The 27,303-nt window shown below is 47.0% G+C and overlaps 1 protein-coding gene across 4 annotated transcripts in view; it reads left to right on the forward strand.

Annotated features, from left to right (window-relative positions):
• Window positions 1–7,119: 7,119 nt before the first annotated feature.
• SLC4A4 (solute carrier family 4 member 4) overlaps window positions 7,120–27,303 on the forward strand; it is a 116,368-nt gene continuing 96,184 nt past the window's right edge. For 3 of the 4 annotated variants that reach the window (XM_053974895.1, XM_053974896.1, XM_053974897.1), the window contains exons 1-2: window positions 7,168–7,244; window positions 25,630–25,703. In XM_053974895.1, the coding sequence (XP_053830870.1) occupies window positions 25,631–25,703 (73 nt within the window). In that variant the 5' untranslated portion in view covers window positions 7,168–7,244; window position 25,630. Of the gene's footprint in view, window positions 7,245–25,629; window positions 25,704–27,303 lie in introns of all 4 variants that reach the window. The other variant, XM_053974898.1, reaches the window with a different exon arrangement.

Here is a 27,303-nt window from a genome sequence, read left to right on the forward strand (position 1 = left end):
TCACATAAAATGCACAGCTTAGTGATTGCTGAATGTAGGGAGCAACTGTCAATATAATGGAATCACGGAGTGGTTTGCGTTGGAAGGGTCCTTAAAAGTTACCTCATGCTAAGCCCCTGCCATAGGCAGGGACACCTGCCACTAAACCAGGTTGCTGGATATGTGGCAGGCAAGGTTTTCATACCAATAGGGTATCTGCCCAAAGGTTTTCCAGTGCAGTGTGTCACTTCTGGAAGGTTTCAGCTCAGCTTGCTTCTCCGTTTCTTTGGGAAGAATCCCAAAGATCTGAGGCCACATGCAGGGGGTATTCCTCATCTGCCTGCACTTGCAGGAGCTTCTGCAGCAGAAGGCTGCAGAGCTGGAAAGACCATTGAAAGAGCAGCCAGCTCTCAGGGGTGCTTTTCTCTTATTGTTTGGCCTTGTTTTGGCTTGGACAACACATTTCTCCAGTTTCACTTTCACTCAGATTTTTTTTTTCCCTAGAACACTTTGCTCTTCAAACAGCCCTAAAGTGGCAAAGCTCTTTTGGAGTTACATATGCTCCTGGGGAACTGTTGTTTGCTCTAAACTAGACTGTTTCTGCTGGAGTTACCTAACAAATAATTTAAAAGTCATTAAGTTCTCAAAGCTTCATTTATACAGTACAAATTTCTGGCTAAATGTGACCTGCCAATGTTTGGTTTTCAATATTTTGTTTAGGAAATGTTGATATAAAAGATGAGAGACAGAACAAGAGGTGTGAAAATCCAAAGCCATGAATGATGCTGCTGTTTAATTATTTGAAAAGAAAAGAAAACATTTCTGATGATCCAGCATAGACAATGGGATAATAAACTGAAGCCCTAGGTGAAGGAAAAAACCCAAACCAACAAACCAAGCCATCCTTTGTTGTGTGGCATTACAAATTGTGTCCTCATTAAAAAATATCAGGAGTTGAGAAACGAAATGACAGACGAGAAAATAAGATGCGTTGTAAGTACCAGCCGCTCCTGGGTAGCCTTTTTCTCCGTATCAAAAGAGGGCCTGCAGAGGGAAGACATGAAAAATTAACCAGTGGAAGCACGTTTTTCACTGGGAATAAAGTCTGTATTACCACAATAGGAAAATGGTTAAATACAAGGAGCTGAGATGAACTGAGAAAAAGAAGAAACATTGAGACGAGTATGTGGTGTTTAAATTGGCAAAGTGAGGGGAAAAGAGTGTTCCAAGAACAATAACCTAAATGGCACTGTAAATCAATCGATGGTAGGTTGTCTGGAGCTGAGCAATATTGATGTCCATGGATTTACTGTGTAGTTTCCTGTGGTGGTAGTTCGATAGCTTTTTTCCCAAGTATCCATTGTCTGACATCATCTGAGAAGGCTGCTCAGGTGTGTATATGGTTGGATGAGGCAGAGAAATCGGTGATTTATCTATGTTACTGATGGTGTATTTCAGATTTCCTGCAGTTGGCATTTAGCATATCCAAAGCCCTGTGGAGGTGTCCCAGATGGCATTTTTTAGCATCAAGAAAAGATGTAGTCTTGAATTAAGAGGATCACAGTGACCTGCCATTCAAGTTACTCTTTCCTTCAGGATATTGGATGCTCAAGACCAGATGCTCTGTGTTGTAGAGGCAAGGATTCAATTTTAGAGAAGCAGGCAGGAAGTAGTGTACATTAGGGAAAGCATTTCTAATCCTGATGCCTGTCACCATCTGCTTGTGGGAAGTTATCTTCAACCAGAGGGTAAGAAGGCTGGTTGGGGGGCTGCTGTGTTTTGACAGTAGAAATCCAAGTAAGTTGTAATTTTTGTCTGTACTAGTCATGTTGTTGGACTTGGCCTTCCACTGAGAGTGAGTGAGATTCCTCCTCGTCCTTCCAGTCAGTGATAAAATATTAGAAGCCTTCCTGAGCTGGTGCTCAGGAGGTGAGGAGGATCTTGATAAAAATGCTGGTTGTTGCGCTGTAAGGATTCGGCGCTCAGAAGAATCGGTCTGGGTCACAGTAGAGGTGCTCTGCAAAAGGGCTGAAGGGCTTCTTGGCCTATCCCTCTGAGCTTTCTTCGTGGCTTTTTTTTTTTTTTTTTGGCACAGGATGCCAATAGCTGAGGAATGAGGAAGAGAAAGAAACTCATCAAAATGACAGCTGGGGACAAACTGGGAAAAGAAGAAATCCTTCTGATGTAAATACTGCTCGTCCCATTTGCAGCCCATCCATATCACCCCTATCAGGTCTGTACCCCATTTTTATGTGGATACAATGAGCCTTGTGCTCCAGGGGTTTGACTTCAGCCTTGGATTTCCCTCCTACCCTGAGAAGTGAAAGGATTTGTGTACCTTCTGACCTGCTTTCTGTCTGAACTCGCTCTGAAGCAGAGAGCAGGTGATGTGTTTGAGAGCACGGAAGTGCTTCAGTCAGCTGGTGCTTCTCTTCCAGAGAGGGGGAGTATTTGTTGTCCCAGTGTCCCAACAGTTGGAGGTGGCGGAAGCGTGTGTTTTGGCATCCTACACTCCGGTGGGTATTGTGGGTGTAGGAACAAACACACTTGCTGTATTTCAACTAAGCCCTGTGTTGTTGGCTCTGACCAAAGGCTGGTTTGGCCTCGTTCCCTGTAGCACAGAGCAGGACACAGCTTGAGGCGAATGAAATCTGCTTTCTCCCTGGGGCCAGGTGTTGAGCTGCCCCAATGCTCACTGCTGAGGGGACGCTGGCAGCTCACCCCTTCGAGGGGGGCTGCGCCTGGGGCTGCCTGCGGACCTGGGGGCGCTGGGGGGGACAGGAAGCAGGGGTGCTTCCCAGCAGAGGGCCCTCGAGCAGCACTGCCAGCTCCCGGCCTGCTCTCTCCTGGCCCCAGCAGCTCGGGGGCTCCTGGCAGAGAGGGATGCACCAAGTATGGCAGTTTGGTATGCTCTTGGAGGAGTTGCTCTTGCTGGAAAGATAAGGGGAGTTTCTGCAAGGAGATATAAGCATTTTAGAGAATGCAGTCCTGGAAGTTGGTAGGAGACTGGCAAAGCTTGCTCACAGGTCTGCAAAGCCCAAACCTGTGTTGCTTTCCAGAGGAGTGGAACACAACTTGTGTTTTCTAAGCCCTTGAGGTGAACATGCCATGCTTTCAGTAGCTAGCAGAAGCATTGGAAGGTACCAGAAGCTAAGCCCCAGCTGATGAAATCCCCATGGCTCCTCCTGTGCCCCAGTGAAGGAAGTGCTGTGACCTAAGTGGCTCTCCAAGTGCTCCAGGATGGCTCATTGCTCTCAAGCAGACATGGTGCATTATTCATGAGAGGCACATCAAGCACTTCACAAAAACCCCCTTAACCCTCCCGTTTTCTGCTCTGTCTTACCGCAGCTTAATGTTTTTCAGCACCTCCTGTTTCTGCCTCTTCTAAATGACTGAGCCAGGGCAGGGAAGTCAGTGGGAATTTGGCAGTTTTTCTTCCAAGGGCCCTGCAGTGGTTTCACAGGGAATGGGCAGGCAGGGCTGAGCAGGTACTCTCACAGAGCCAGCACCCTACTGCAGGTTGTTTTCACTACTAACTGAGGCAGCACTGTTAGAAAACTTTCCAAAAGCAATGGGTTTGCTCACCTTACACCTTGACTAATCAGCTATCAGGGAGTGCTTGCTGAGATGCCATGTTCTGTCTAGATTTCTTGGGAAGTGGATGGAAAGGATGGACAAGTCCTGATTCTTGGTGACTTGAATACAAATATGAGAGCTACGGAGTTGCTTTTTGTGGTTCCCTTGGAAATCAGTCCTATTGTACTAATTCAGCTGTAATACTAAGGAATGCACTGCAGGAATTTGTTGAGTTCAGCAGCTAAAACGCTGCAGTACCCATGTCTATGTAAAACAGACCAAAAAACCCCTGAAACCTCAAGGTCACAAGGAATAGCTGTGATCAAGGATTGCGTCCTGAAAACGTGGGTGAGGGATTTTGTTGGTGTACAAAGGATTTGCTGTGTGCACAGGTGTGTTCAGGGTGAGCCGCTTTTGTCATGATGACTTGGCACTGACGTTTGTCAGCCAAGGAAAAGATACTGAAAGCCTCTGTGATAAGTATGGCTGTGGTCTCTCTGCACCTAGATCCTTCCATTGCAATCTTTATCCTCTGAAACTTCCTGACTTAGGTAGAATTACTTCTGACTTAATCCAATGCAAATATTTTATCACTGGGTAGTGTGCACAAACCCCTGGAAGTGCAGGAGCTGCCAGTTTCCATCTCATTCAGCATTGCCTCTGACTGACAATGCTGTGGTCAGCACGAGCAGCTTCCGAGGAATCTACCAGAAATGCTGCAATATATATTTATGGAATAACCTGCCCACAGGGAAAGTTTTACCCTAGCAGTTCCACCGAGCATGCGCATGTATGTGTTTTCTAATCTTTACCGTCAGAACTTTGCCTGTTCTCGTTACCCATACACATGTCAGACACTGTCATTGGCAGTGATACCTTGTGCGACCTCGCTGGAAAACGTGTTCCTGAGTTAGCTGAGTGAGGAAAATGCGTGTGTGCTGGATGAGAAGGCAGACCAGTAATTCTTGTAGAGCGGCAGGCATTTTGGTGAAGGTGGGGTCCTGTCCCGTGCCCTGTTGAGGCATTGCCTTGGCTGGGATGTTGGTGAAGGCTGTTGGCACAGCTTTTCCTCACCAAAGCTTTGTGAGCGGGACTGAAGCCAGCAGGCTCAAAAGGCAGGTTCAAACAGTCAGCCAAAGTCTTCCCAAATCCAGCTGCTTCTCTGTGGCCTATGCAGTGAGGGGAAAGCAAGCGGGCTGTTGTGCTGAGTGACGAGCTCCTCTCCGGTTATTAAATCAAGCAGAGGAAAATACTGCAAATGGCTGGGGAGGTTTGGCAAGGGAGCGTGTGAGCCGAGGTGTGCCAGCAGTGCCAGAAGGTACACAGATACATGCGCCGGACAAGTCCGCTCTAGCCAGCGGGTTTTATTTTGTCAGCCACAATGACAGACAGGATTATTAGTGCCCTTTACTTGGGTGTTTCTCTGCACAGAGAGCGTACTCATTTTTAAACTTGGTCAAGACAACTGCCCTGGCTCTTGATTTAAGGACTTCTGGAAATGGCTGTGGTAGCGTTTTAGATGATTAAACGCAGCAATGTGATATTTAAAGACTGACTTGGAATCATGCATCCTGATAACAAAACACTTTTTTTAGCCAGAAAATTCAATGCACAGGTTTAAAATGACAGTATTTGAAGTTACAGTGAATTGTGAGGAACTGGAATTGGTACAGTTATTTAGGTTTGTTTCTGAAACAGTGAGCTAAGAGCTGGCTACTGAGAAGCATCCATGAGGTGCTTTCACTGAGGGCTCACAATGCTTGGGGGGATCCCAAAACCCCTATGAGTTATCTAAGTGGCAAAAAACAACAGCAATTTTCTCAAGTAGCTAACATGTCTTTTCTTCAGGAGCTCCCTAATTTATATAAAAATTAAGTGAAGGTACAGACTAACTGGCACATCATTAAGGATTTAGGGCATGGAGACAGCAGTCCTTGCTTTGGAGCCTTTGGAAGAGGGAAGATGTACAGTTATTTGGGTTAGGACTTGAGCACACAAAGCTTCTCAACTGATGTGGTGCTCTGCTTTTGTTAACACAGAGACTGTTATTAATTGAAATGAAATACAGTTGTAAGTGATGGGAGGTACCACTGTGCCCACTGGAAACTCACTGGCTGTTGAAAAGCAGGTTCTTAAAAAACTGGATTTATTAAAGGGAACAGAGGAGCCCAAGCCCTGACCCATTCATGTGCAGACTGACATCTTCCAGGAAAACATGAAACAGCATGAGGGGACAGTGACTTAAAGCCAGTTGTCTGTTCTCAGTGTCTGGGGACAGCACAGGGGTGGCAGCAGCAGAAAGGAGAGGAGGAATTTGGCAGGGAGATCCTTCTGCAGCGCTCTCGCTCTGCTCTGCAAGTGCTGTGGTTTCTGTTGCTGCTGCTTTTTCTGCCTGGCCAATGGATTGCATATTATTCCCTAGTACAGAGTTTGGATGGGTGACAAAGGTGGAGCTTGGTAGCTGAGGAGCAGCTGAAGGGGCAGTTGCTGTGTGGTAATCATAAACCTTGCTGAAGAAGGGGAATTTTCCCCCTGTGGAGCTACAATAGCCTCCTTTGTTCCCCTGAGAGTCCGTGTACTTCCCGTGATGGATTGCTGTTCTGCCATGTTCCTTGTGAGCCTTCTGCAGAGCTCCGTGGTTTAAAAATATTTTATGGATCTCGTCACCTTGGCCTGGACAGTCAAGCTGAGTGCAGGAGCTACAGCTGACTGAACAAGATGTGGGATATTGGCACTGCTTCTCTTGTCCAACAGCAGTCTGGAGGGAACCTATGGAAGGGCAATTAATGTCCATGGAAGTGTCTGTGTAGGAGAGAGAGGAGGAAGTAGGACTGCGCTGGCAAGCAAGGTGAGCCTTGCCATGCTTGAAGTTAAGGAGAAGCAACATGTAAGGTACTATTTCCTTGGAAAATTATAATGAAGTGACTAAATTATGGTTTCTGTATTTTTCCTGGGTTCGTTGTTGTTGTTGTTGTTGGGTTTTTAATGTTTTTGAGGTTTTTGTTTGGTCGGATTCTGTTTGTTTGGGTTTTTTTCCAGTGCTACGTGCTTTTGGCCCAGAAGCGCCCAGGCTCGTGCGTTTCCAGGGGCAGGGAGCCTGCCGTGGGAGTGCGACAGGCTGCCAGCAGCCGTGGGCAGCCCGCGGCCGTATCCCGGCGGTGCCACCCGCCCCAGGGAAAGCATCCCCCTGCTCCTTAGGCACAGGGTGGCCGTGGCCCAGTCCCAGCGGGGGGCGGGTGTCCCGCGGCCGCCCCCGCCCTCCGCTCCCAGCCGTGGAAGTCCGCACCTGCCCCGACGCGGCTCGGAGCTCGGGGCGGGGAACCGCAGCCCCGGCCCTCAGACTCCTCCTCCGGCCTCCCCGCCCCGGGCCCCGTGACGCCGAGCGGCGGCCGGGGATGGGATGGGACGGGACGGGCCGGGATGGGAGCGGGTGAGGGGACGGCCGAGCCCGCCGGCGGCTTTAAATGCGGGCCCGGGCCGGCGCCGCCAGCACAGCCGCGCCGCTCGCTCGGGCTGCCGCGGGCGCTCACCGACACGGACAGGCGCACGGAGGGGCAGGTGTAGGGTCCCCGCCATGCCCCACTGAGCCCGTCCGCAGCCCGTCCGCAGCGTCCGCCCGCCGCCCCGGCTGCCCCGCAGCCGCCGCCCGCCGCCAAGCTGGAGGAGCGCCGCAAGCCCGAGCCCCGGAGGTGAGTGAGCAGGAACGGGGGTGGAAACGCCGGGCTACATTTCTCCCTCCTCGGTGTCTTTTCCGGTGCCCAGCTCTGCTGGAGCCAACTTTTAGAACGCTGCATGGTCTTTGAAAACTTTCTTTACCGTTTCAGTTCATCTTCAATGAGTTGTTAGCAGCCGCTGAATAGGCAGCCTCGTCTTTCCCAGGTTTCCAGTTTTCCACCTGGTATATGGTCGCATGGAGTGTTTTATTATCCAAGAGCAGCTCTTCGCTGTTTGTTTGCCCTTTCTGTGCTTCCCGTGAAGCGCTGCCATCCAGAGCGAGAGCACACGGGGAAACGAGGATTTAGCCATCTTTAGGCTTGTTCCTTTTTCTTTACAACGTTAGTTACTAACGGATTTTCTTCTGTTCGGAGCGCATCCCTTTAGCCCTCGCGTTCAGGAGGAGCACTCGGATGTGCAGGGAGCTCCCACGACATGATGGAAAAAGGCACCGGGCTCTCCCAGGAGAGCGGGGCTCGGGGTGCGTGGCGGCAGCTCCGTGGAGTCGTTCCGCAAAGCTGCTCCCTTTAGTAAAGTTGGGTGCGTAAGGAGCAAGGTCGGGCCCTGGGGCAGATCCGAGCAGTAGCAGCTCCTTCGGAGAGCTGCTCCATGTACTGTATATAGGTACTTGCTCCTTTTGTGTCCGAGAGGTGCACTTACTGTGCATCTGAACTTGACTTTGTGTGCGTGCTTCCAGCTTAGGGACTTCGTTCTGGTTGTTCCTATAATGTACATATTTTCTGTTTAAAAAAAACCAAACAAAAAAACCAAACCCCCCCCCCCCAAAAAAAAACCAAAAAAAACCCCAAAAAAACCCAAAAAAACCCAAAAAAACCAACAAAAAACAAAAAACCCTAACCAACCAACCAACCAAAAAAAACCCACACAAAAACTTCACTAGTTGGATTTAACAAAAAGTGCAGAGTTGTATATATTGTATGTGGGACAGAGTATGTTGCTAAGTGTTGGTGTGATAGGCTGCAGGAATACACCTAGTTCTTATTCTGGTTGAGATGAGTAGGAAATTGTGCAGAGGCCCCCTGACCAAAGCAACCTTCAGGCTCCCAAACCCCAGCAACTACTGAATGAGAGGCTTCATTTTGTTCTCACAATTTCCAGTCCTGTGCCAAGTAATTAAACGGGACTGTTTGCATCTGTGCTTGCTCAGAGCATTGTACATAAGCTGATATGTCCTAGTCCTTTCCTGAACTGCCATTCCAGGCTCAAAGACTTTTTCTGATGACTCCTGAAAGAGTTAATTTTGCAAAGCCTGGTTTCAGCTGGTGATTTTAGCTCTCATCAACTTCACCTGCTGCTGAGGGTCAGTGGGATTGGAAGGGCAAATGCTAGTGCAATCTGCAGGGATTATTCTTCAGCTTCCTAGGAAGGAAACACAGACTTTCAAGTTCCAAAGAAAAATAGGAGGATTTGCTTGTAACTTACACTTTGCCTCTACTGAGTGTGAATTTCACATTTTCAAAAGCAGTTGCTTGGCTTCAGGGACCTCCATTCCCAAGATTTCAAGGGACTGGCAACTGTACACTGCTGACCTCAGATGAGTGGGGAGCAAGGTGTGGTGCTGGGGTGAGAAGGAATTATGGATCTTTTCTTCTTTTCCTTTTCCTTTTTCTTTTTCCAGCTATGGGGAGGAGAGATGAAGCTTTCATTTGTGTGCACAGGGCATTCCTGGCAAGGTAACACCCTGCACTCATCCGGTCTGCTCCCAGCAAGGTCTGGCAGGATTTTCTGCAGCTCAGAACTGTGCAGGTTTTTGCCTTAGACTTCCATGTTACAATTTTAAGTCTTGAAACTTCTCTGCGGCCAGAAAACAGCCTCATGTACTGATGCTGTCTTGTGGTATCGCTTGCAGCAGGTTTTAAGAGGAGCTTTTAAAATGCAGTGGGTGCAGGGTAAATGCTTCGGTTAGCGATGTCTTAGGCAGATAAGAAAAGGTTGAATTTATGCACGAAGTGCAGTTCAAAGAAAAACATCCCCGTGACAAGGAAAAATCTATAACTCCTTTTGTTTTCAGATCTACCTGCTTACAGAGAGGGTGGAGGAGCTGAGTATGTCTCTGGCTGAAGGTTTTCTAATGCTGCCACACTGGACAGCTGTAGTTAATAAGCTGGAAGGGGTTTTGGGCAAGGTTGTGAAGGAAAATAGCTGCGTGAGAGGCTAAAGAAAAAAGACCTGTTCTTATTTTTCTGCCAGTAAGTGTGCGAACAGCTATTTGCAGTCAGAGGTGCTGCCTTGCCAGAAAGACGCAGTCATAAAGGGAAAGGTGTTGCTTTGAGAAAGGAAATGCTGGGGGAAATATGCTGTTTTGGGAGGTGGGTGCCCAAAAATGGGCCATGTGGGTTCAGCAAGTGATGCTCCTGCGTGTGTACATGCCATCTGTTAGGGCGGATTTGCTAGTAAATCAAATTCTCTTCTTTAATTTAATTTTTTGGATTTTATGCCGTGATGTTGTTATACACGTCCGTATCAAAATAGCACGGCTTTTACTGGTCTGCACTCCAGTTCCTCCCCACGGGCTGGGAGAACCAGAGAGCTTGGAAGGAGGATTTGAGGGTGCCTTGTTGGCAGCAGCGTTCACGGCGCTGCGGCACCGCTGGGTCCCTCGGTGCTGGTGAGATGCCTTCATGGCCCCACCGCGAGAGCATCCTTGTCACGCTCCAGCGATCCGCCTTGCAAGTATTTGCTGTGTGCATTAGGTTTAGAATTTGAACTTTTGCTTTGAGCAAATTAAAAGGGTACTGATAACTCCTCGTTCCAAGTCAATTAGCTGCTTCCGGCTTCAAATCCACTTAGAAGGCTCAGAAGGGGGGGAGTGCTCTTTGAAAACCCAGTAATAGCAGTTTATGGTTAATATTGATAAAGGAGCACGTGTCTGTGTCGTTCTGCTGCGTCTGGTGGAAGGAAAGCTCCTCTTTTGTGCTCCCTCAAAACATAAGGACTTGGATGGGGAGGCAGAGGTCTTTCTCTAAACTCTGTTAAGAAAGCTGTGCACTGTGTGGGTTGAAATGAAAATACAGCTATAAAATGGTCAAGGTTGCAGTGAATTCCCACAACCACTCAAAGCAAGGCTTCTGCCTCCCTGCCCTTGAACTTTGAGTCACTGTAGCATCTTGTTTCTCCTGAGTTTGCTCAGGTTTGTGCGCAGTTTGTGGCAGGAATGCTTTTTATTGCTGTTGGACAGTGTCAAAGACAGTGACTGCACCCATAATTGAGTGATAAAAGAGTGCGTAGCATAAGTAAAAAGCTGCAGAGCTCTTGCTTTTCAATGGCTTAATTACATTAACTGAAGAGATAAAAATGTCTTTGAATTACTGTCACACAATTATGAGTCTTTCACATAGGAACGTATTTGAACTTGCCATAGGGACTGGCAGTGCGGTGGAGTTGCACAGAGATTTATGAGAAATTTGAAAATCAGAGAAAGCTACATCTCAGTTCTTGGCGTTCAGTTTTGATTTGGAACAGTGGATTTCTGTCCAAATTCAATAGGCATGTAGATCCATGCTGTGGGAGTATGGCTGAGCCTTCTGAGCACAGCAGAGGAGGTTGCAGACGGCCCTGGTTTTATCTCATTTTCTCACCAGAAAAACCAGAAGAGCTGATTCCCTGTCACTAATATCAGAATCCTTTGAGTCTGCGGTGCAAATGAACTTTCAGCTTCTGAATTCCAGAAACGTGTGCTCTTAGTAAAACAGAGACTATTCTGTTTTAGTCTGCTGCCAAGGTAAAGCACAGACTATGGGGGGATATAAAATAGATTTATTATTTATATATATAAATATGTATGGAGAGAAAGAATATGACTGGTCTATATACTTTCGACTCCTAAGGAAATTCTTTTTGTGGGGGGAGAGAATTTTCCAAGTGTTTAACATCCTAGCTGCATTATATAACTACCTTTATAGGGGAACAGGATCATATTTCTGTTTTACTAGCATATAATAAATACTTGCTAAATACTCTGTATTAATTCTGTCTTGAAATAAGCTTTAATTTTCCTTTCATAAGTATTGATCCATACTTCTGGCATCCCAAAGTGAGTTGAAGAACTTGGTGGTGGGAATTGTTCCATGACTTTTTAAAACTGAGGATTACTCAAATCACTTCATTCTGTTATTAATGATGATTATAAAAGCTATTTCATTTTATTCAAATTATAGTTAGTAATATATTATTATTAATAATAAACATATATAATCTATAAATAATACAGAGCTAGGGTACCTCTTCTTTTGACCTCTGTGAGGTGACTGCTGCTCATCCACAAGGTTGCTGATATTTGATGTGATTGTTCCCCGGGGGAGATTGAATTTTACTTTCTTTTGAAAGTTATTACAATGAGCTGGTATTATGCAAGAAGTCCTGGTGGGTTTGCATGTCCAACAAATTTTTGCCTTTTTTCACATAGGAGTTATTCCTGTGGTGTGTTCTGTCTTTTTCTGCTGCTTTTTCTGAGCAAAACATGCAAACGCTTTGATTTTGATGACTGTGCAGATGTGTAATCTGATGGCAAAGATGACAACTGAAGTCTTGCATGCCAACTACTCATCTTTACTAAAATTTTTCAGTTTTCTCTATTTTGCACAGTAGGTGCAGAAAGAGAACTTGGGTCTCTCTTTCAATGGTGTGTGCAACTTGAAGATTATGGTGTTTTCCTCTTAAGGTTTTTTAATAAGTTTTTACTTCATTTTAATCACATCTTGAAGGTTTACTGAGCTCATTTCAACTCTTAACCTTGAACAGAAGGTTGCAAAAGGTAATTGCTTTTATTGTACCAGTGACTGTATAACACTTCAGACACATTGTCAGCCCTTCGAAGTAAGCGTAAAGGTCTTTTCATCAAGGCTGCTAAATATGAGGTTGATAAGAATGAAGCTGGGCAATAGTTGCTCAGTAGCTCAAGGAAAAGTGGCATTAGAGCACATCAAACCTGTCTATTGCACTGGAATTGAGGTATATTTCTTATACCCAGGAACTGGACCTGCACATTTTGCTGAGGTCTCAGAGTTAGCAAATGTGGTCATCTTGAAGCGGATGTTACCTAAATTCTTATTAAATTTGTCTAGTCTGAGCTCACTTCCCTGGCTGACACTTTGTGCATTCAGCAGACACAGGGCACGGCTCAAGACCAGCAGCCCTGCTCAACAGAGCTGCCTGTGTGTTCTTCTGGGCAGGAACAATCATCCCCAGGGGAAAATAGATGGGGCTTTGTTCTCTTGTGTCCCCAGCAAAGCTCCGTTCCAGAGCCTCGATGGCACAGCAAGCCAGCGTGTGGTGCCGTGGGAGTGTTCCACATCCATTGTTTGACATCTCATGATCTCTCAGGTGAGCAGTGATGGGGTTTGAGCAGTATTGTCCCAGTAGAAGTGTCAGTGTGGCATTTCATGGGAGCAGTGCCGGACGTGTTTGTAGTGCCGATGATGGAGTCTCAGCGCAGCGACACCTCTATCAGTGCAGTGAGAAAGGTTGGAAATGTGGAGCTGTTGCCTTAGTCCCACAAAATACTTCAGTGCAGGTGACTTCTGGCCTTGAGGCAATTCAACTCATTGGCCTTTAAGGCCATGCTGAAGTGCGGTGCTGGGGTGAGTCCTGCACGAGTAGTTCCACCGGCATGAACGGAAGAAATGTGTGCTGAGATAGGACAGTGTGTGGGGAGAATTAATCGAGTGGGGCCAGAGAGGTGCAGGGACAAAGTCTGGGTTGCAGCCATGAGCTGCTTGCGGGGTGGGGTTGGAAATCAGTGAAAGACCAGTGCAAAGTCTTGAGTGCATCTTTGATAGGCACTTGGAGGGTGGTGTTAGAGAGAGGCTGTAGAATAGAGTATTGATTCAGAGTAGAGTTGGAATGAACTTAGAACCATCAATTGTCCACCTGCCTAGCTTGTCTTTTTAGTCCCAGTTCACCTCTCGGATGACATTCTGTGAACTTTTGGAAAAGATAACTTGAATGGATATTGAAATGCTCTCCATTTCAGAGTGCATTTGTGTCTCTGTTGTGTTATTGGCACATCACCGGAATGTGCATGGAAAGGAGGTTATTGTTGCCCAAGAGCAAGAACTGCTTCTACTGGAACTTGATAGATGCAATGATTCCCTGTAACACTGTGAGCGCTTCTCATGCAGGATGAAAGAGTAAGTTTCTCCCTTTTAATCAGTGGTGAATGATCAATTTCTATACCAATGCTGGGCTTTAGAAGCAAAGGCTGGCTGTCTCCCATGATGTACAGCTCCCATGTCATACAAGCTTGGAGAAGGCCTTCTGTGTCCATTGGGCTTTCCTGTGCCTGGGGAAGAGGTTTTGCACTGTGCCTGACGTGGCGGGTGCACAATTCCAGCCATGGCATTCTGGAGGGTTCTGGCTTGTATGAGGCACCTTGCTGATCTTTGGGTCTGCTGGGCTTTGTGTTGCCACCTCGGCAACGCTCTGAAGTTCAGCCTGAGAGCCTGCTAGCATGGAAGGAATGCAAGCAAGCCTGGGCTCGAGCGTGGGCTTAGGCCCATGCTTCGTCGGCAAGGCAAGCCCAGGCGCCCTTTCTCGGCTATTGTGGGCATGGGGCTCCAGCCAGGATGCTCTGAGTGTTCAGCTTCATGGCTTGCACCTATTTGTAGTAGAACTTGAAGGAGCAGGCATGTAACTGCCGTCCTTGGACTGTAATTTAACAGGATGGACACTCTGGACCTGTGAACAAAACAGTGGAATGGCAGGAATTGCTGCAAAAGGAAGACCTCTGTATTTCCAAAGTTGTGCTTGGATCATGGCTCTCTTCCCTTTGCCAGGAATACAGTGTATAAATTTTGTTGAAAGGGAATATGCTGCAAAACAACCCTGTGAAAAAACCCCAACTGTGTGTTTCAGTGTCAGAATCCTCTCCAGAGACTGAGTAAAGGGAGATCGTGTCTCCAGCTTTTAAGATAATTACTCGAATTAAAGATCAAGCTAAAAGAGCCGAGTTCACTGAACATTAGCTATGCAACTTAATTTGTTAAAAAGCATTGAAAAAACAACGTAAGCTCATCATGGTCAAAATGTCTCTCCCAGCAAGTAACCTGGATGTCCCCTGAATCTTCAGAAATGTGGGTGTGCAGAGATTCCTGTGAACTCTGAAAGTTTCTGTAATAACTTTTCTATGAATGGGGCCACTCTTCTTGAATGAACCTGTTTCTGCCTTTTTAATTCTAAGTGGTGAATAGGACACCTTTGCATTAAGTATTCCTGGTCTAGTAATGTCTTGGGTTGCCAACAGCTCTGTTTTCCTGGAAAGGCTTGACTTGTGACTCAATGGAGGTACCTGTGGGTTTTTGTGGAGCAGTCAGTTCAGTTCTGGATGTGACCCTTAACTTGTAATTCTCAGAAATATCTATGAAGTCTTGATCTGTGGTATCAGCCCAACTTTTCTGGCTCTCTTCCCAGACCAGTCATTCCACTTAGCAATAAAAAAAAGCAAGATAATGGATGCAGATAACTGGGATTTAATATTACTGTAGCCCAATTCCGGTTTACCTTTAAACAGCCATGTTGCAATTAGGTGCTGGGCATAAAGCCCTTCTTTGTTAACAGGTGTCTCCAAGAAATGTGTGACTGATGACCATGTCTGGGTTCAGCCGTGGTGACCCTGACAGCTTAAAAAAGGAGTGGAAAAGGTGCTTGTGCTTTTATGAATATCTATTGCCAAAGTCAACCATTTCAGGCCTGTTACAGAAAGTTGTTCTCCCAAGACTTCTTGTGAAAGGATGGCTGCCTCCAGTGTTTTAGGCAGATGCATGTGGAAAAGAGGATGAAAGCAGATGGTGGGTGATCACCATGAGCTGTGAGGGATTCCAGCATGTCCTCATGCACGGCTGCTGATGCTTCAAGATGTACCTGCTGCAGTGTGGGCCTGGCCAGATGCTTTGAGATGTACCTTCTCCAGCCTGGAGTTATCCTTTGGGATATCATCACAGGTCACAGCCCGTTGGCTCAAGCTCCCACTGAAGTTGCAGCCTCCCCCGGACAGCAGCACAGTAGCCCTGTGCTGGGCCCCGCCAGCCTGGGCACGTCGTCATCATTGCTGTTATCAGAGCATTCCCAGGCCCAGCAGAGCAGCCTGATAAGCACCACGGTGAGCACCGAAAGCAAAAGCTGCCCCTGACGACCTCTAGGCACCACATGCAGCCAGGCAAGCGTGCCCATGGCAAGACAGGAGCCTGCTGATTAGTATCCATACAGCTATGACAGCTGTGAATTCCACCTAGCACATTCCAATCAAATCTACCGTTATTTTGAACCCTTTGTGCCCTGTACTGGACGCCAAAAAGGACCGTCCTGATTTAACCCCAGCTGGCAACCAAGTGCTGCACCACTGCTTGCTCGCTCCCAGGGCAGTAACTACAACATTGGTGAATTCCCATTTGTGAATTGTGTGTTTCCAGCACAAATCCAAGCCGTAGCCCCGTACTAGATACTGAGAAAAAAATTAGCTGTACCCCAGACAGAACAACACAGAATGTTATATCTGCTGTGGTTCTTGAGGATGCCTTTGAGTTTATAGTTCCTAAAGCAGAAGTAGCAACTCTTGCTTTATACAGAGTTCTGGAGGAAGAGGAGAGAGAATGTGGGACCTGTAAAATCTTTTTTATAGCGCTTGCTCATGTCAAAACGCTATCGCTTGAAACCCTAATGGGTAAAGGGCTGAATTGTACAGGCACATGGGAAGTCTGAAGAGAACATTTGAGGAATACCTGGGAAGTTCATGTTTATAGACTAATGATCTGGAGTCAGAGGGAGCCAACTGCCATGCAGGGAGAGGAGCTCATTGCAATGACAAACTTTTGTAAGTGGCAGCAGAGGAGGCTGAGTAGCCTTCCTTTGGTAAAGGAAGATGCAAGTGATCTTAATTTTTTAGGTTTCCTCTATCCAGATGCTTTTTTCATAGTCCATTCCGAGGGCAGATGAAGTTTTCCAGACACTGAAAGACTGATGGTAAAGTCTCATTTTCTCTTCTCTTGCAGAAGTCTGCTTGCTCTTTTGTCCAAGCTCAGTAGTCATTATACTGCTGCTTAGGTTACTTTGGGGGCCACGGGACGTCCTGCAACAGCGCTGCTTATCAGCATCGCTGTGTTCCTACCAGTTTTGTCCCACAAGTTGTTCTTCCGGACAACACTGATGGGTCACAAGGAAGGAGTTCAGAAGAAGTAGCTGTGAGTACTTTCTGGCAAGAGATTACTTTTCAGCTCTCGGGTTGTTGTTTTCTTCACAGTCTTGTTTTAGGCTGATATGAATAAGTCTATTTTGAGCTGCCCTTAAATGGATGTCACGTAGAGGACAGTCTTGTTAAAACTTGGGAGTTGCCTGCTCAGCAGTTGGGTTCTGCGCTCTTGGCCGTGGTTGGAGGATACAGTAATCGCAGCTTTAGGGCACTGAGAACCAAATTAAGAACCTGACTCTCCATGGAGCAAAATGCCAGTCCAGAAGCAAAGACATTTTGCTGGTGAGGTGAGTTGAACATTGCTAAATGGATTGCCTTTATGCAGGATCATGTGTTGTCTGCTCATACCACTCTGCTTTTATGCTGCATCATGTTCGTCCCGGTGGAGCTGGTGTCCTGGTGAAGGAGCCCGTATCGCTGCGTCTGCTGACTAATGCCGTGAGAACGCGATCATGTGCCCCTGCCTGCTCTGGGCCAGACTCTTATTAATGACTAATTGGTCTGCAGGGCTGAGTGTAAAGATCACAGGCTCGGCCTGCTCCTGGCCGGTATCACGCGCCTGAGCTGAGGTATCAAGTGGGTCACCACAACGTGTTGCTCTCACAAGCTGCGTGCACGGAGGAGCAAGAGGCACCTGAAGGTGATGGTTTGCTCCGTGCTCCTGTGAGCTGTTCCCTAGAAGTGTACAAAATCCCCCTTTGCTTTCTCTGTAGGCACTTGCAAGTGTGTGGCTGCGTGGATGAGCTCTCTGTGGGCTAGTGGCCATGGCAGTGAGGTTCCCCCAGACTGTGTTATATCCCAGTGGCTGCCAGTGCTCTGGAACAGCTGTTTCCTACCAACCTGCCCCTCTGATACCACGTGAAATTTTGAGGGGGGGAAGTTTTCCTGACTGTAGGTTTAATATATAATATCACTGGTTCGTGATAGCCAGACACCACACATGTGGTTGTCCCAACAGCCTGATCACAGTCCCCAGAAGGCACAGCAAATGCTCTCCCAGGAGCTGGAGCACGATCTGTGGCTGTGTGGAACTGAATTGTCACTTGCAGTTGTGTTTCTGCTTAGTGATCCTCGTGGGTATCACTTGTGAGGGACCTGTATCCTTCTGGCTCTGTGGCTTGTGCTGGTGTAATCAGTGTTTTCTTGAGCACTTGGCACTCTTGGGAGGCAGAATGGCTACCCAGGTCCATGCTGCTCTGGGCTGTGACTGACTCTCTTCTGACTAGAGCTTAAATTGGTGGAAGTGATGAAATTCTTTTCTTCAGTCTCAAGTTATAAAATAACTTGGTTTTGCATTTCACTCCCCTCTCTCCTCTTCTGTCAGGAAACATTTCTTTATCTTCAGTAAGCTTCCACGGGCTTGTGGGTTTGTGTTTTTTGGGGTGTTTTTGTGGCTTTTTGTGTTTTGGTTTGTTGGGTTTTTTTCTCTGAGTTTAGGTTGTTAGTTTTTTTGTTTTTTTTTTTTCTTCCCAGTGCAGCCAGTGAAGGCAAGAAGGGCATTTAGTTTGAAATCTGGCTGTTTGCATTTCTGGCTCTCAGGTCTGCATTAGTTTTGAGTGTCTGTTATTGAATTAGGATTTGATGCATGCACCAGGACCAATGCCAGTGACCTTCCTCAGCAGAGATTTTGTCTCATCACCCCTGGGAATGGTCACTATAAAGTCTTCTGGATGAACAGTTGGCACTCAAGTGAAGATGAGGTCCAAAGCCCACTGTTTTTTTCCTTGTCTGATATTTTTGGAGTCCTTTCTTCTGCCTGAGTCTTGTGTGTGTTGGCATATGGTTTGGATGGCTTTGCCCTTCTGTTTTAGTTTTACAGCTGTATGCTCTCTCCACACTCCTTTGGAGGTGAACTCAAATGGTATCACATCTTTTCTTACATTGAAGCAACTGCTCCAACGTGGAAGCATTGCAATTTTACAGAGACCATAATCTAGTAACCAGGTAAAGTTTGCATCATTTGGGGGTAAGTGCACTTTGAGAGGTTCCTGCTTGTGTAACTTGCCATGCGAGTGGTTAAGCAGATTCCCAATATGATCCATGTTAAAAACATCCTTTATGCTAGATTATGTTTTTGAAACCAGCATATTGTGAATCCACGTATCGCTTCAGAATGCCAAGAACTGGATCAGAAACGCTGCGCCTGCACTCTGGGAAGTGCTGAGAGTGCATTAGCTCCCTTGGCTGCTTCAGATATGTCCAAAAGGTTTTACACAACCAGGCTTTCTGCCTCTGCCAGCCAGAGCTCAAGTCTGGATTGTGCTGGATCAGGTCTTGTCTGTCCTCCTTGCAGCAGGAAGCCAGCACACACTCTGTACCCATGTTACCATCACTGGTCCAGAGATTTATGATGCTTTTAGAAGGGCTCCAGCATTTTGGAATTAGTTGGTGGGACAATATGCAGCTCTAGGAATTGTGCACTTGACAGTTGGAAGCCTGAGGGAAGGGAAAAGCTTCAGACTGTAATTACAGAGGTGAAATTAAGCTATGAGCTGGTCTCACACCTTTTGAGTGGTGTGATTGCTATGGTGAACTCCCCCCACAAAGCAGTCTCAGGAGAGGACAAGTGCAGGAGCTAGCTGCTTGCTGGAAAGCCAGGATTGAGCGTGCCAGGCTGTTTTCCCTGGAGAAAAGCAGCCCTGGGTGAGTGGTGCCAGTGGTGTGCTGCCCCACCCCTCATTGTACACACTTGCCTGTTCCTTTGCTCAGTGGGAAATGGACTTAAACCCAGCACCGCCCAGCCCAGATAACTCTTTGCTTTTAGACACAGGACCAAGCTGCTCACTCTAACATCCTCATTTATAGTTGGGAATTTGCCTCAGGCTTCCCATGCCTTGCTTTTGGAGGTTCCAGGTGAGCAATGTGCAGTAGATGCTGGAAGTTTCCTGCAGTTGCTGTTTCTTTGTCCAGACTTCTCTATAGGAGTATCCAGATCTCCTGTACTTTGAAAATTGTGTGCTGAGCTGATGTAAAATACACACTTGAAACGTTGCTCTGCTTCCTAGCCCATGATACCTGCTCCTGTGTGTGACACAGCACACTTAGTCCCAGATTCCTTAAAAAGAGCTCTTACAAGAGGCTGGAACAAGGAGCGGCTACTGTAGAAACCAGCATTGGTTTCAAATAGACACATGGTCAAGTAAGAGGTTGCCTCTCAGGCATAAAACTGTAACAAAAATATTGCAGGACATAACATTGTCACAGTAATAAATAGCCAAAAATAGTTCAGATGCCACAGGCTGCCTTGAAATAATAATTTTTAGGAAAAATCCACTACTGCTCATGGGTTTAAAACCTAATGCCACTCTGCCTCTAGAGAAAGCTTTTTTTTTGTGATTTCTATTTCATCCTTTCCAGAAAACAAAGCTACAAAAATGTCTGGTTTATGTTATCCTCAAATAGATACATTCATAATATTTGCAGTCCACAATCACTTCTTCCTGTGGATTCATCTCATTTGGTTCCATCCCCCAAAGCTCCTGCCAAAGAGCAAGCTTGAATTCCTTACAGGGTGTCTCTGTACCTTTTCCTGGCTGTAGCTACATGAAATACAGCAGATGGATGTGGGATGTGTCAGGAGCCAGGTGCTCGGCAGCAGAGGTTCACCCTGTCCTGGAGAGGGGCTTGCACTGAGATCCTGCAGTTCTCAAATGAAGCTGGAGTGCAAGGCAGCCTTCTTCTTGCAGAGTCCCCAGCTGAAGAGGCAGCTGACTTTATCAGTTTTTATAGTCATGTCATTTTATGGTAAGTCATTTAATCACAATGAAGCAAAGGCTTCAACTGTTACACCTGCCCTGGCATCCAGTGACAGTGTTCCCCTTTTATTTCCGTGTGTTTTGATAGTGTTACATTATTGTTTGTGCAGAAGAAAGCTGTAACTTCATTCACTCCTGATTGCTTTTCCTAGTAGTTACTTCATTTTTGGAACCTATCCAACTTCAAGAGTTCTTCAGAAGTTGTTTGGTATCAAAATTGAAATCCAGGTGATGGAACTTATATTGCCATAATGAATTCAAATGATTGTTACCTTGGTTTCAGGAAGGTGCTCTCACAGACTTCACCTGTGAGTTAAGATAAAACATTTAGAGTTCTTGACGTTCCAGTCTGTAAGAGTTTTTGAAAACAAGATTTAGTCAAGAACTGAGACTCCTATTTAAATCCTGTCATGGGGCTTAATTTCAATTCCTGAGAACACCTCTGTGGAGGGAAACATTTCCACCTAATGAGGTGACTTAATTGGGAATTTATTTGGTTTATAAATATTACGGTGCAAGTTCTTTGTGTGCAAAGCAGGGGGTTCTGTCCTGCTTTGCTCCGGTGAGTACAGCCTTTTGCTGAGAAAGCTTGTAAATAAATGCTGCTTTAGAGCTGACAGGGGAAAATGCATCCAGGATAAATTTGGCAACATGTTCCAAAAGTGCATCAACCAGGCTGTGCTCAGTATAGTCAGAAGCTCTTTTTTTCTGTGTGACAGAGTCCATATGCAAGTATGTGAGAAAACGAGAACACATCAGGGCCCTAAAAAGGAATCGGTCACATTAGGTCTGTTTATTCACGCATTTGCATATAGGCTGTGAGAGCATCAGCTGGGACCAAGTCTCCTTCCTGGTTTCCTGTTTACTTGGTCACTACAGTTGTAGTGTCTGAATGCTTCACAGGTTGCAGAGAGAAGGAATAATGTTATCTCTGTCTCCCCACAGCCCGCTGACAGAAGCAGCCTGTTTGGCTTGCTGACTCGTTCCTTTTGGGATGCTCATACACGTACCCACACACACTTGGCATCTAACCTGGGTGGCTTGGTGAGGGCACTGGGTGTCACTGGCAGGGAAGCCTTTGGTGGCTCTTCTCTCTGCTCAGGTCCAGGTCCCATCTGTGGGAGCCTTCAGGTCTGGCCGATCCATCTGTGTTGATCCATCTGTAGTTGAAGGTTGGATGATGCTGGTTGTCACAAGCAGTGTTGGTTACACCTGTGGGAAGCAGTGTCAGGTTGTGGATGTATCCTACCAGAACAAGTCTCCCCTTTTGTGTTTGGGAGGTATATGGTGAGGGGGAGCAGTATGTGGTAGATCCAGGGTAAATCTTGTGGGATTTGGGACCTGCCAAACAGCTCAGCCCACAATGCCTCGTGCGCCGTAAGTTTGGGTTTGTCTTTTCTCCCGCAGCATCCCCATCCATACCTTCCCAATTCACTTAGATCACGGTAGTTTTCTGAGGAAAACAGTCTTGACAGGTCACTAGTGCTGTGTTCTGTGAAGCAGACAGGGTGGTTTACTTTGCACACTCTGGAAGATGTTAGTTCCCTTGCCTTTCCTGGGAGAGTGGAGAGCTTCCCCACAGCTGCCTGGCAGAGCTGTGGCGCAGCGGGTGCTGTGTGGTGCGGCTCGGCAGGCACCCCACCGGGAGCCCTGCTGCCGGCTCTGCTGCTCTGTGACCTGGAGCTCTCCCTCCTCCCTCAGCCCTTGACCCCACTCCACGCCCCAGCTCGTTGGGCTGCTCTTTAATGTGACTTTCTCACGGCTCTGTGTTACGCCGCTCCAGTTACGGAACTGGCTTCGTTTCTTTTCCTTGTGCAGTTCAGAGTTTGCTGGAGTTTCTTCCTGATTGCAAAAGCCGTTGGAAATGGGCAGAATCGTAAAAGCTTATCAGCGAGCAGTAACTCTCCCCGCTGGCTCCCCAGCTCTGTTAGGCATTTATTCACTCTGGCGAGTTGTAACTCCGCGCAACATCTCGTGTTGCCACATCAGTCCTTTTTATTTACGCCAAACACCACTTTCCCTCTCTCCAGCCCTCAGTCTTCCAAGTTTGACAGCTCTGGAGCTGAGCAGCCGGGCGGTGGCAGCACTCCATCTCCCAGGGGAGCTGGCGGCCTGCCTCTGCCTGGAGTAGCACGGGGAGCAGTAACTCCGAGGTTACTTGCTGCTTTGCACTGCCTGGAAGATGCAGTGCAAGTGTTTGGTGCTGCAACCAGAGACCTGCAGGAAGAATTCATGTTGTGATGAGCAGAACAGATGCTGGCAGATGAGCGCAGCCATTAGCAAGTCTGGGATCCCTACTAGTACTAAACTGGTCTTGTTCTTTCCGAGTAGCTGGGCAGAATATTTCTGTGAGCTGTATCTGCTGGCACTTTGCAGGCAGAGCAGAGTTGCTGCTGGCCGTGTGTGACTCTTGTTCAAATCCTATTGACACATAACATCATTTCTAAAAATGTTTGGCACTGATCTAATCATCGGCCCAGAGAGGCCAGTTACTCAAGCAGTTCGTGTTTTTTCACTGGAGCATATTCTGTCAGACCCTGAAAATAGAAGCCCAATATTTTTTAATTTTTTTTTTTAGGTTTGTTTCCAAAATGTTGAAGCAGCAGTCACAAGGGTGTGGATCTAGACAAGAAACGCCTGAAAACCCCTTTACCTTCCAACAAGGAGTTGGTAAACCAGGCTTCACTGATGGCACATTTCTCTTCAGAGACCCTAAAATTTTTTACATGCTTTCTTCTCTCCAGTCCATGTGTGTCTTCCATGGGATAATGGTCTTGCTGCAGTGCTTCACCAACAGGAGTCTGCCAGTTTTCCTCTGAAGACTCAAGGGAAGATTTTCTTCTTGTTCCACATCACTATTTTTTTTCTTTTTAATTTCTGCAACTCCCATTTCACGGTATTTGAAAAATTCCAGGAGGCTGAAATAGTTTCCCCATGCAAAGTGGTAAAGGATGTTTTTTTGCTAGATTTTGGCCCACAGAAATCCTGTGATAATCTGAGAAGGGCAGAAAAGACCAAGTCAAGGGAGGTGGTGCTTGGAGTCTAATCACTAAACTCCTGTGGATTAGAGCCGGGGCGCTGTGCCAAGGCGACCCAAGCTCTATTCCTGGCCCTTTAAACCCCCCAGCTCCTTCGGATACAAGTTTCAGGGAAAGCATCAGCCTTGCTGATCAGTTTTCCAGCCCTCTGGAGCTAAAATCGCAGTGTGATGTTCCTGGGAAGGTGGGGGCCATTCCCACTGCTGTGGATGCTCAGCACTGGCAGGATGATGCTTGGGAGGATGCTCTGCTGTCATGGGGAGGATGAGCAGACATTCGCCCAAGGAGATGGCAGCTGGTGAATTCTCAGCACTGTATCCCTTGCAGGCAGTGGACATTGCTCCCTTCCTTTGCCTTTCTCTGCTCTATCACACTGTTGCTGCTCAGTTGCTCCATGCCTGGACTAATGTTGCCTAGGCTGGAGGAGCTGGCCTTGGGACACGGTTTCAGCAGAGCTGTGGGACACACAGGTGGGTTACACACCTGCACATGTGTGAGTGCTCAGGGAATGGAGCTGAATGCTAGGATAAGTACAGACTTTACAGAGGAATAAAGGTCCTGTAGTTTGGGTTTGGTCTGGAAATCCAGTCCCATCTGTTCTAGCTGTTTCCAGCTGAGTTTATAGCAAGGAGCTACTCTGCTGCTTTGCAGGAAAAAAATAATTAAAAAAATATGAGGTTGTGCCTTTATGATCATTGCAAACAGGCAAGGGTATCCATGGAATATGTTCCCTTCTATTGCCTTAGAAAAGATGCGTAAATAGCCTTAAATAATTTAATGAAGAGCTGAAGCTTTCAGGGGAGGCTGGTGTGTGCCTGAGTGCTGGCTTGGTGTGCTGTGCTGGCAAATAGCACGTCCCACCCCTCCGCACCCAGCAGCAGCTGCTTGGGGAATGGCACCTTTCCTAGCTCGGGGAAATTTCTGCTTCAAATCCTCTGGCTCCTGGAGTTCAGGCAGAAACAACCTGTGTGAAGGAGGAGTTGGCTAAAGCGGTGGAGAACTTGGCAGAGGTGGGAGAGTGGCTACTGAGGTACAGCTTTTGTGAAATGTGACTCTGGTACTTCCTTTTTTATTTTCTAGTTAGGTAGCCAGGCACTGGCACGCGAGGTAGACACCCTAAGGCATTCTGAACTCTTGGTATTAATCTGTTCAGTGTTTATACCCTCCTGAATTTGAGTATTCCATTAAGATAATCTACAAGTGTTTGCTGCTACTGCTCTCAGAGGATCTTGAATGGAAGCAATATGGATGGGAAGAAGTTTTGAAGGCCTTGTCTCAATCTGAGCCGAGTTTGTCCCTATTCCCCTGAGGGAATATAAGGAAAAGGTGTTGGTTTATGCCTGATTTTTGGTATGAAAACAAGTGACCAGCTTGGTCTCAGCTGTATTAGGATAGAAAGCTCCCATGGCGACTGCCCAGTAGTGAGCAGCAAATGTGTACTTAGCCTCTAAGGAGATTATTTAACACAGTTCCAATTTTGTTTATTATTATTTTATTTTTTTTTGTATTTGCTTGTCAAGAGTGGATTTGCAGATGTACCCTCAGAACGCAGCCAGGATCTGATTTTGTGGGGGAACCACAGCAGCAGGAGTTCTGGGCAGCTCTGCGGAAGCACGGCGATGGCAGAAGCGTGGAATTAGGAGTCTCTGCTGTCCGCAGAGACAGATCAGAGGTGGAGAGAAAAGGGGAGGGGAAGGAGGGCAACCACTAAAACCCTTCCCCAAATGGATGAATGAATGGGTGACACACATAAATGACTGCTGTGATGATCTGACTTACTGAAGCTCGGTCTCAGGATAATCCTCATATGTCAGATTTCTGTAAGGCCAACACGTGACACAAAGCCGGGCTCGCAGCAGACAAGTGTGCTGTGCTGGTATTAGGGGCTGGCCGGAGCCCGGGCAGCGCTTGGAGCGTGCCCGTGGCCGTGTGGGGTGTGCCCGCTCGCCTGCCGGGGCGGCATCAAAGGCAAACTGCGATCCCACAAACTCTTGGCTGTTGCATAGACAGCCCCAAGCCTGCCCGTGTGGCTGTACTTTATGAAAAAAGGAGGTGGGGGGGGGAAAAAGCCAGACACAAGAAACAGGAAAGCCCCCAAAGACTTGTAGCTGGGATTACCTTGTTCACACCTGTCACCACTGATGTCCTCTCAAGGTCAGAATCGGAGCTACGTGAGGCCAGCTTAAAGCAAACGCCATGTGAAAGGAGCTCTATGAAGAAACAACAGGCACTGGAAGGAGGACAGGAGTGCCCACAGGAACATGAACAACAGCTTGCAAGTTAACCTGCCCAGGACTTGGGCTGGTTCAAACAGCTCGCTCCAGGAGAAGTCTGAGCATTCCTTTTTTCTTTTCTATTACTATAGGATGGAGGACGAGGCAGTACTGGATAGAGGGGCTTCCTTCCTTAAACATGTATGTGATGAAGAAGAAGTGGAAGGTAAGAGACTTGGACTGCTGGGGAGGAAGGGTGCCTTTGCTTTGGTGTTTGTACGTAGGATGGGCAGAGAACCAGGGTGCCTTTGGTTTGCCCAGTACTTCATCCTAAAATTGACTGAAACATGAGTAGGCTTGGTCAGGGTGGAAGTGACTTTTTAGAGAAATCCTCTATTTCAGTTCGGGAGCGAACGTTGTTGCGTGCTGCCGGCACGCGCTTCCACTTCCCCCAGAGTCCTGTTTGCTGTGCCTTGCCTAATGGCTGGGAAGCTCCAGAGCTGTTTGCTTTGCTTTCCTCTAGGAATAGAGTTTTGCAATGCTTGCCTATCACTGCTGCAGTCATGAGCATGGAAATGTGGAGGCAGGTGGAGAAGCCAAGTGGAAAAACCAGCAGAATTTGTACCAAGTGTCAGGGTGGACTTAAGGCGGGAAGTGAACATTTGCCTGGGTTATCCTTTGGGCTCGGGAGGACAAAGAGGAGTTTTCCCTTGAAGAACTTTTTAACATAGAAAACAGTTTCCTCACTTCATAGGGAAAGAGTAGACTCCCATGGAAGTGTTTTTGTTTTCTCTCTAACTAAAAATGTTGTGAAATCCCAAAGGTAATAGGAATTTAAAGGAATTTACTTCAAGTTTCTTCCTGGAAAATGATGAAACTGATAGGAGTGAGTAAATGGTAGCAAATTCTCTTTTTCTCATTTTCTGAGGATTGGTTGTCTGTGGGCTTGATAAACTAGTAGGGGAGAAGGAGGAGAGCAGGCTAGGGTAGGACTTTACCTAGAAGGCAGAGGATTTTACCTTGCAGAACTATCCTTCCCCTCCTGACTTCAGATATAATTTTATTCTAACATTATTTGCAAACAAATGCCTGTGGCTTTTCAGTTGAAAATGTGTTGAAAGGTGTAGAGTTACAGCCATGTCATTGTCAACAGTAATGGACAGGAAAGGATCCAGCAGTAGGAGAGGAAATAGTCTCTAAAAAGAGGAGTTAGAACACTTCCAGCAAACCAAGCCAGTCCTTTCCACTGAAAAGTCTGTGTTTTCTTCCTGTCTGGAACGAAGTAATCTGTGCTCAGCCACTATAAATCACCATATTGGGTTTAATGAGGCTGTTTGCTGTCTGCAGGGTCAGGTTTGTATTAGCCTTTTGCTTGTGGAATAATTGACACTTTGGCACAGCAGAAATATTTGAGGAATGGGAAAGAGAGGGTATTTTTTTATGTTTTACTGTTTTAAATGTTGCTACGTGCTGGTTTGAGGTGCAATGGCCACGTGTGATGCTCCAGGAATATAATACAAGTGGTGGTTGTTGATGAGCGCAGGAGGGTCCTTCTGACTGTCTGCAGGGAGTGTGGTTACTGCTTGAAGTAATATTCGTGGCTGTGGTGTGTTCATATCCTTTGTTCCGATGTGGATATCCTCATTTGGTGTAGCTGGGCTAACAGACCCGTCGCAGCTCATCTCGCTGGGGGAGTGAGGAGCGGAGGTGAAACAAGCGCTTCTGATTGTACTCGACAGGCCTCTGGAGCCGGAGCTGCTCGGCTGAGCCTCCGGAGAGCCCCGGAGCTGTGCAGCCAGCTAATTCCCTCGGGGGTGCTGAAGGCA

Source organism: Vidua macroura, chromosome 4, assembly GCF_024509145.1.
Source record: "Vidua macroura isolate BioBank_ID:100142 chromosome 4, ASM2450914v1, whole genome shotgun sequence".
NCBI lineage: Eukaryota > Metazoa > Chordata > Aves > Passeriformes > Viduidae > Vidua > Vidua macroura.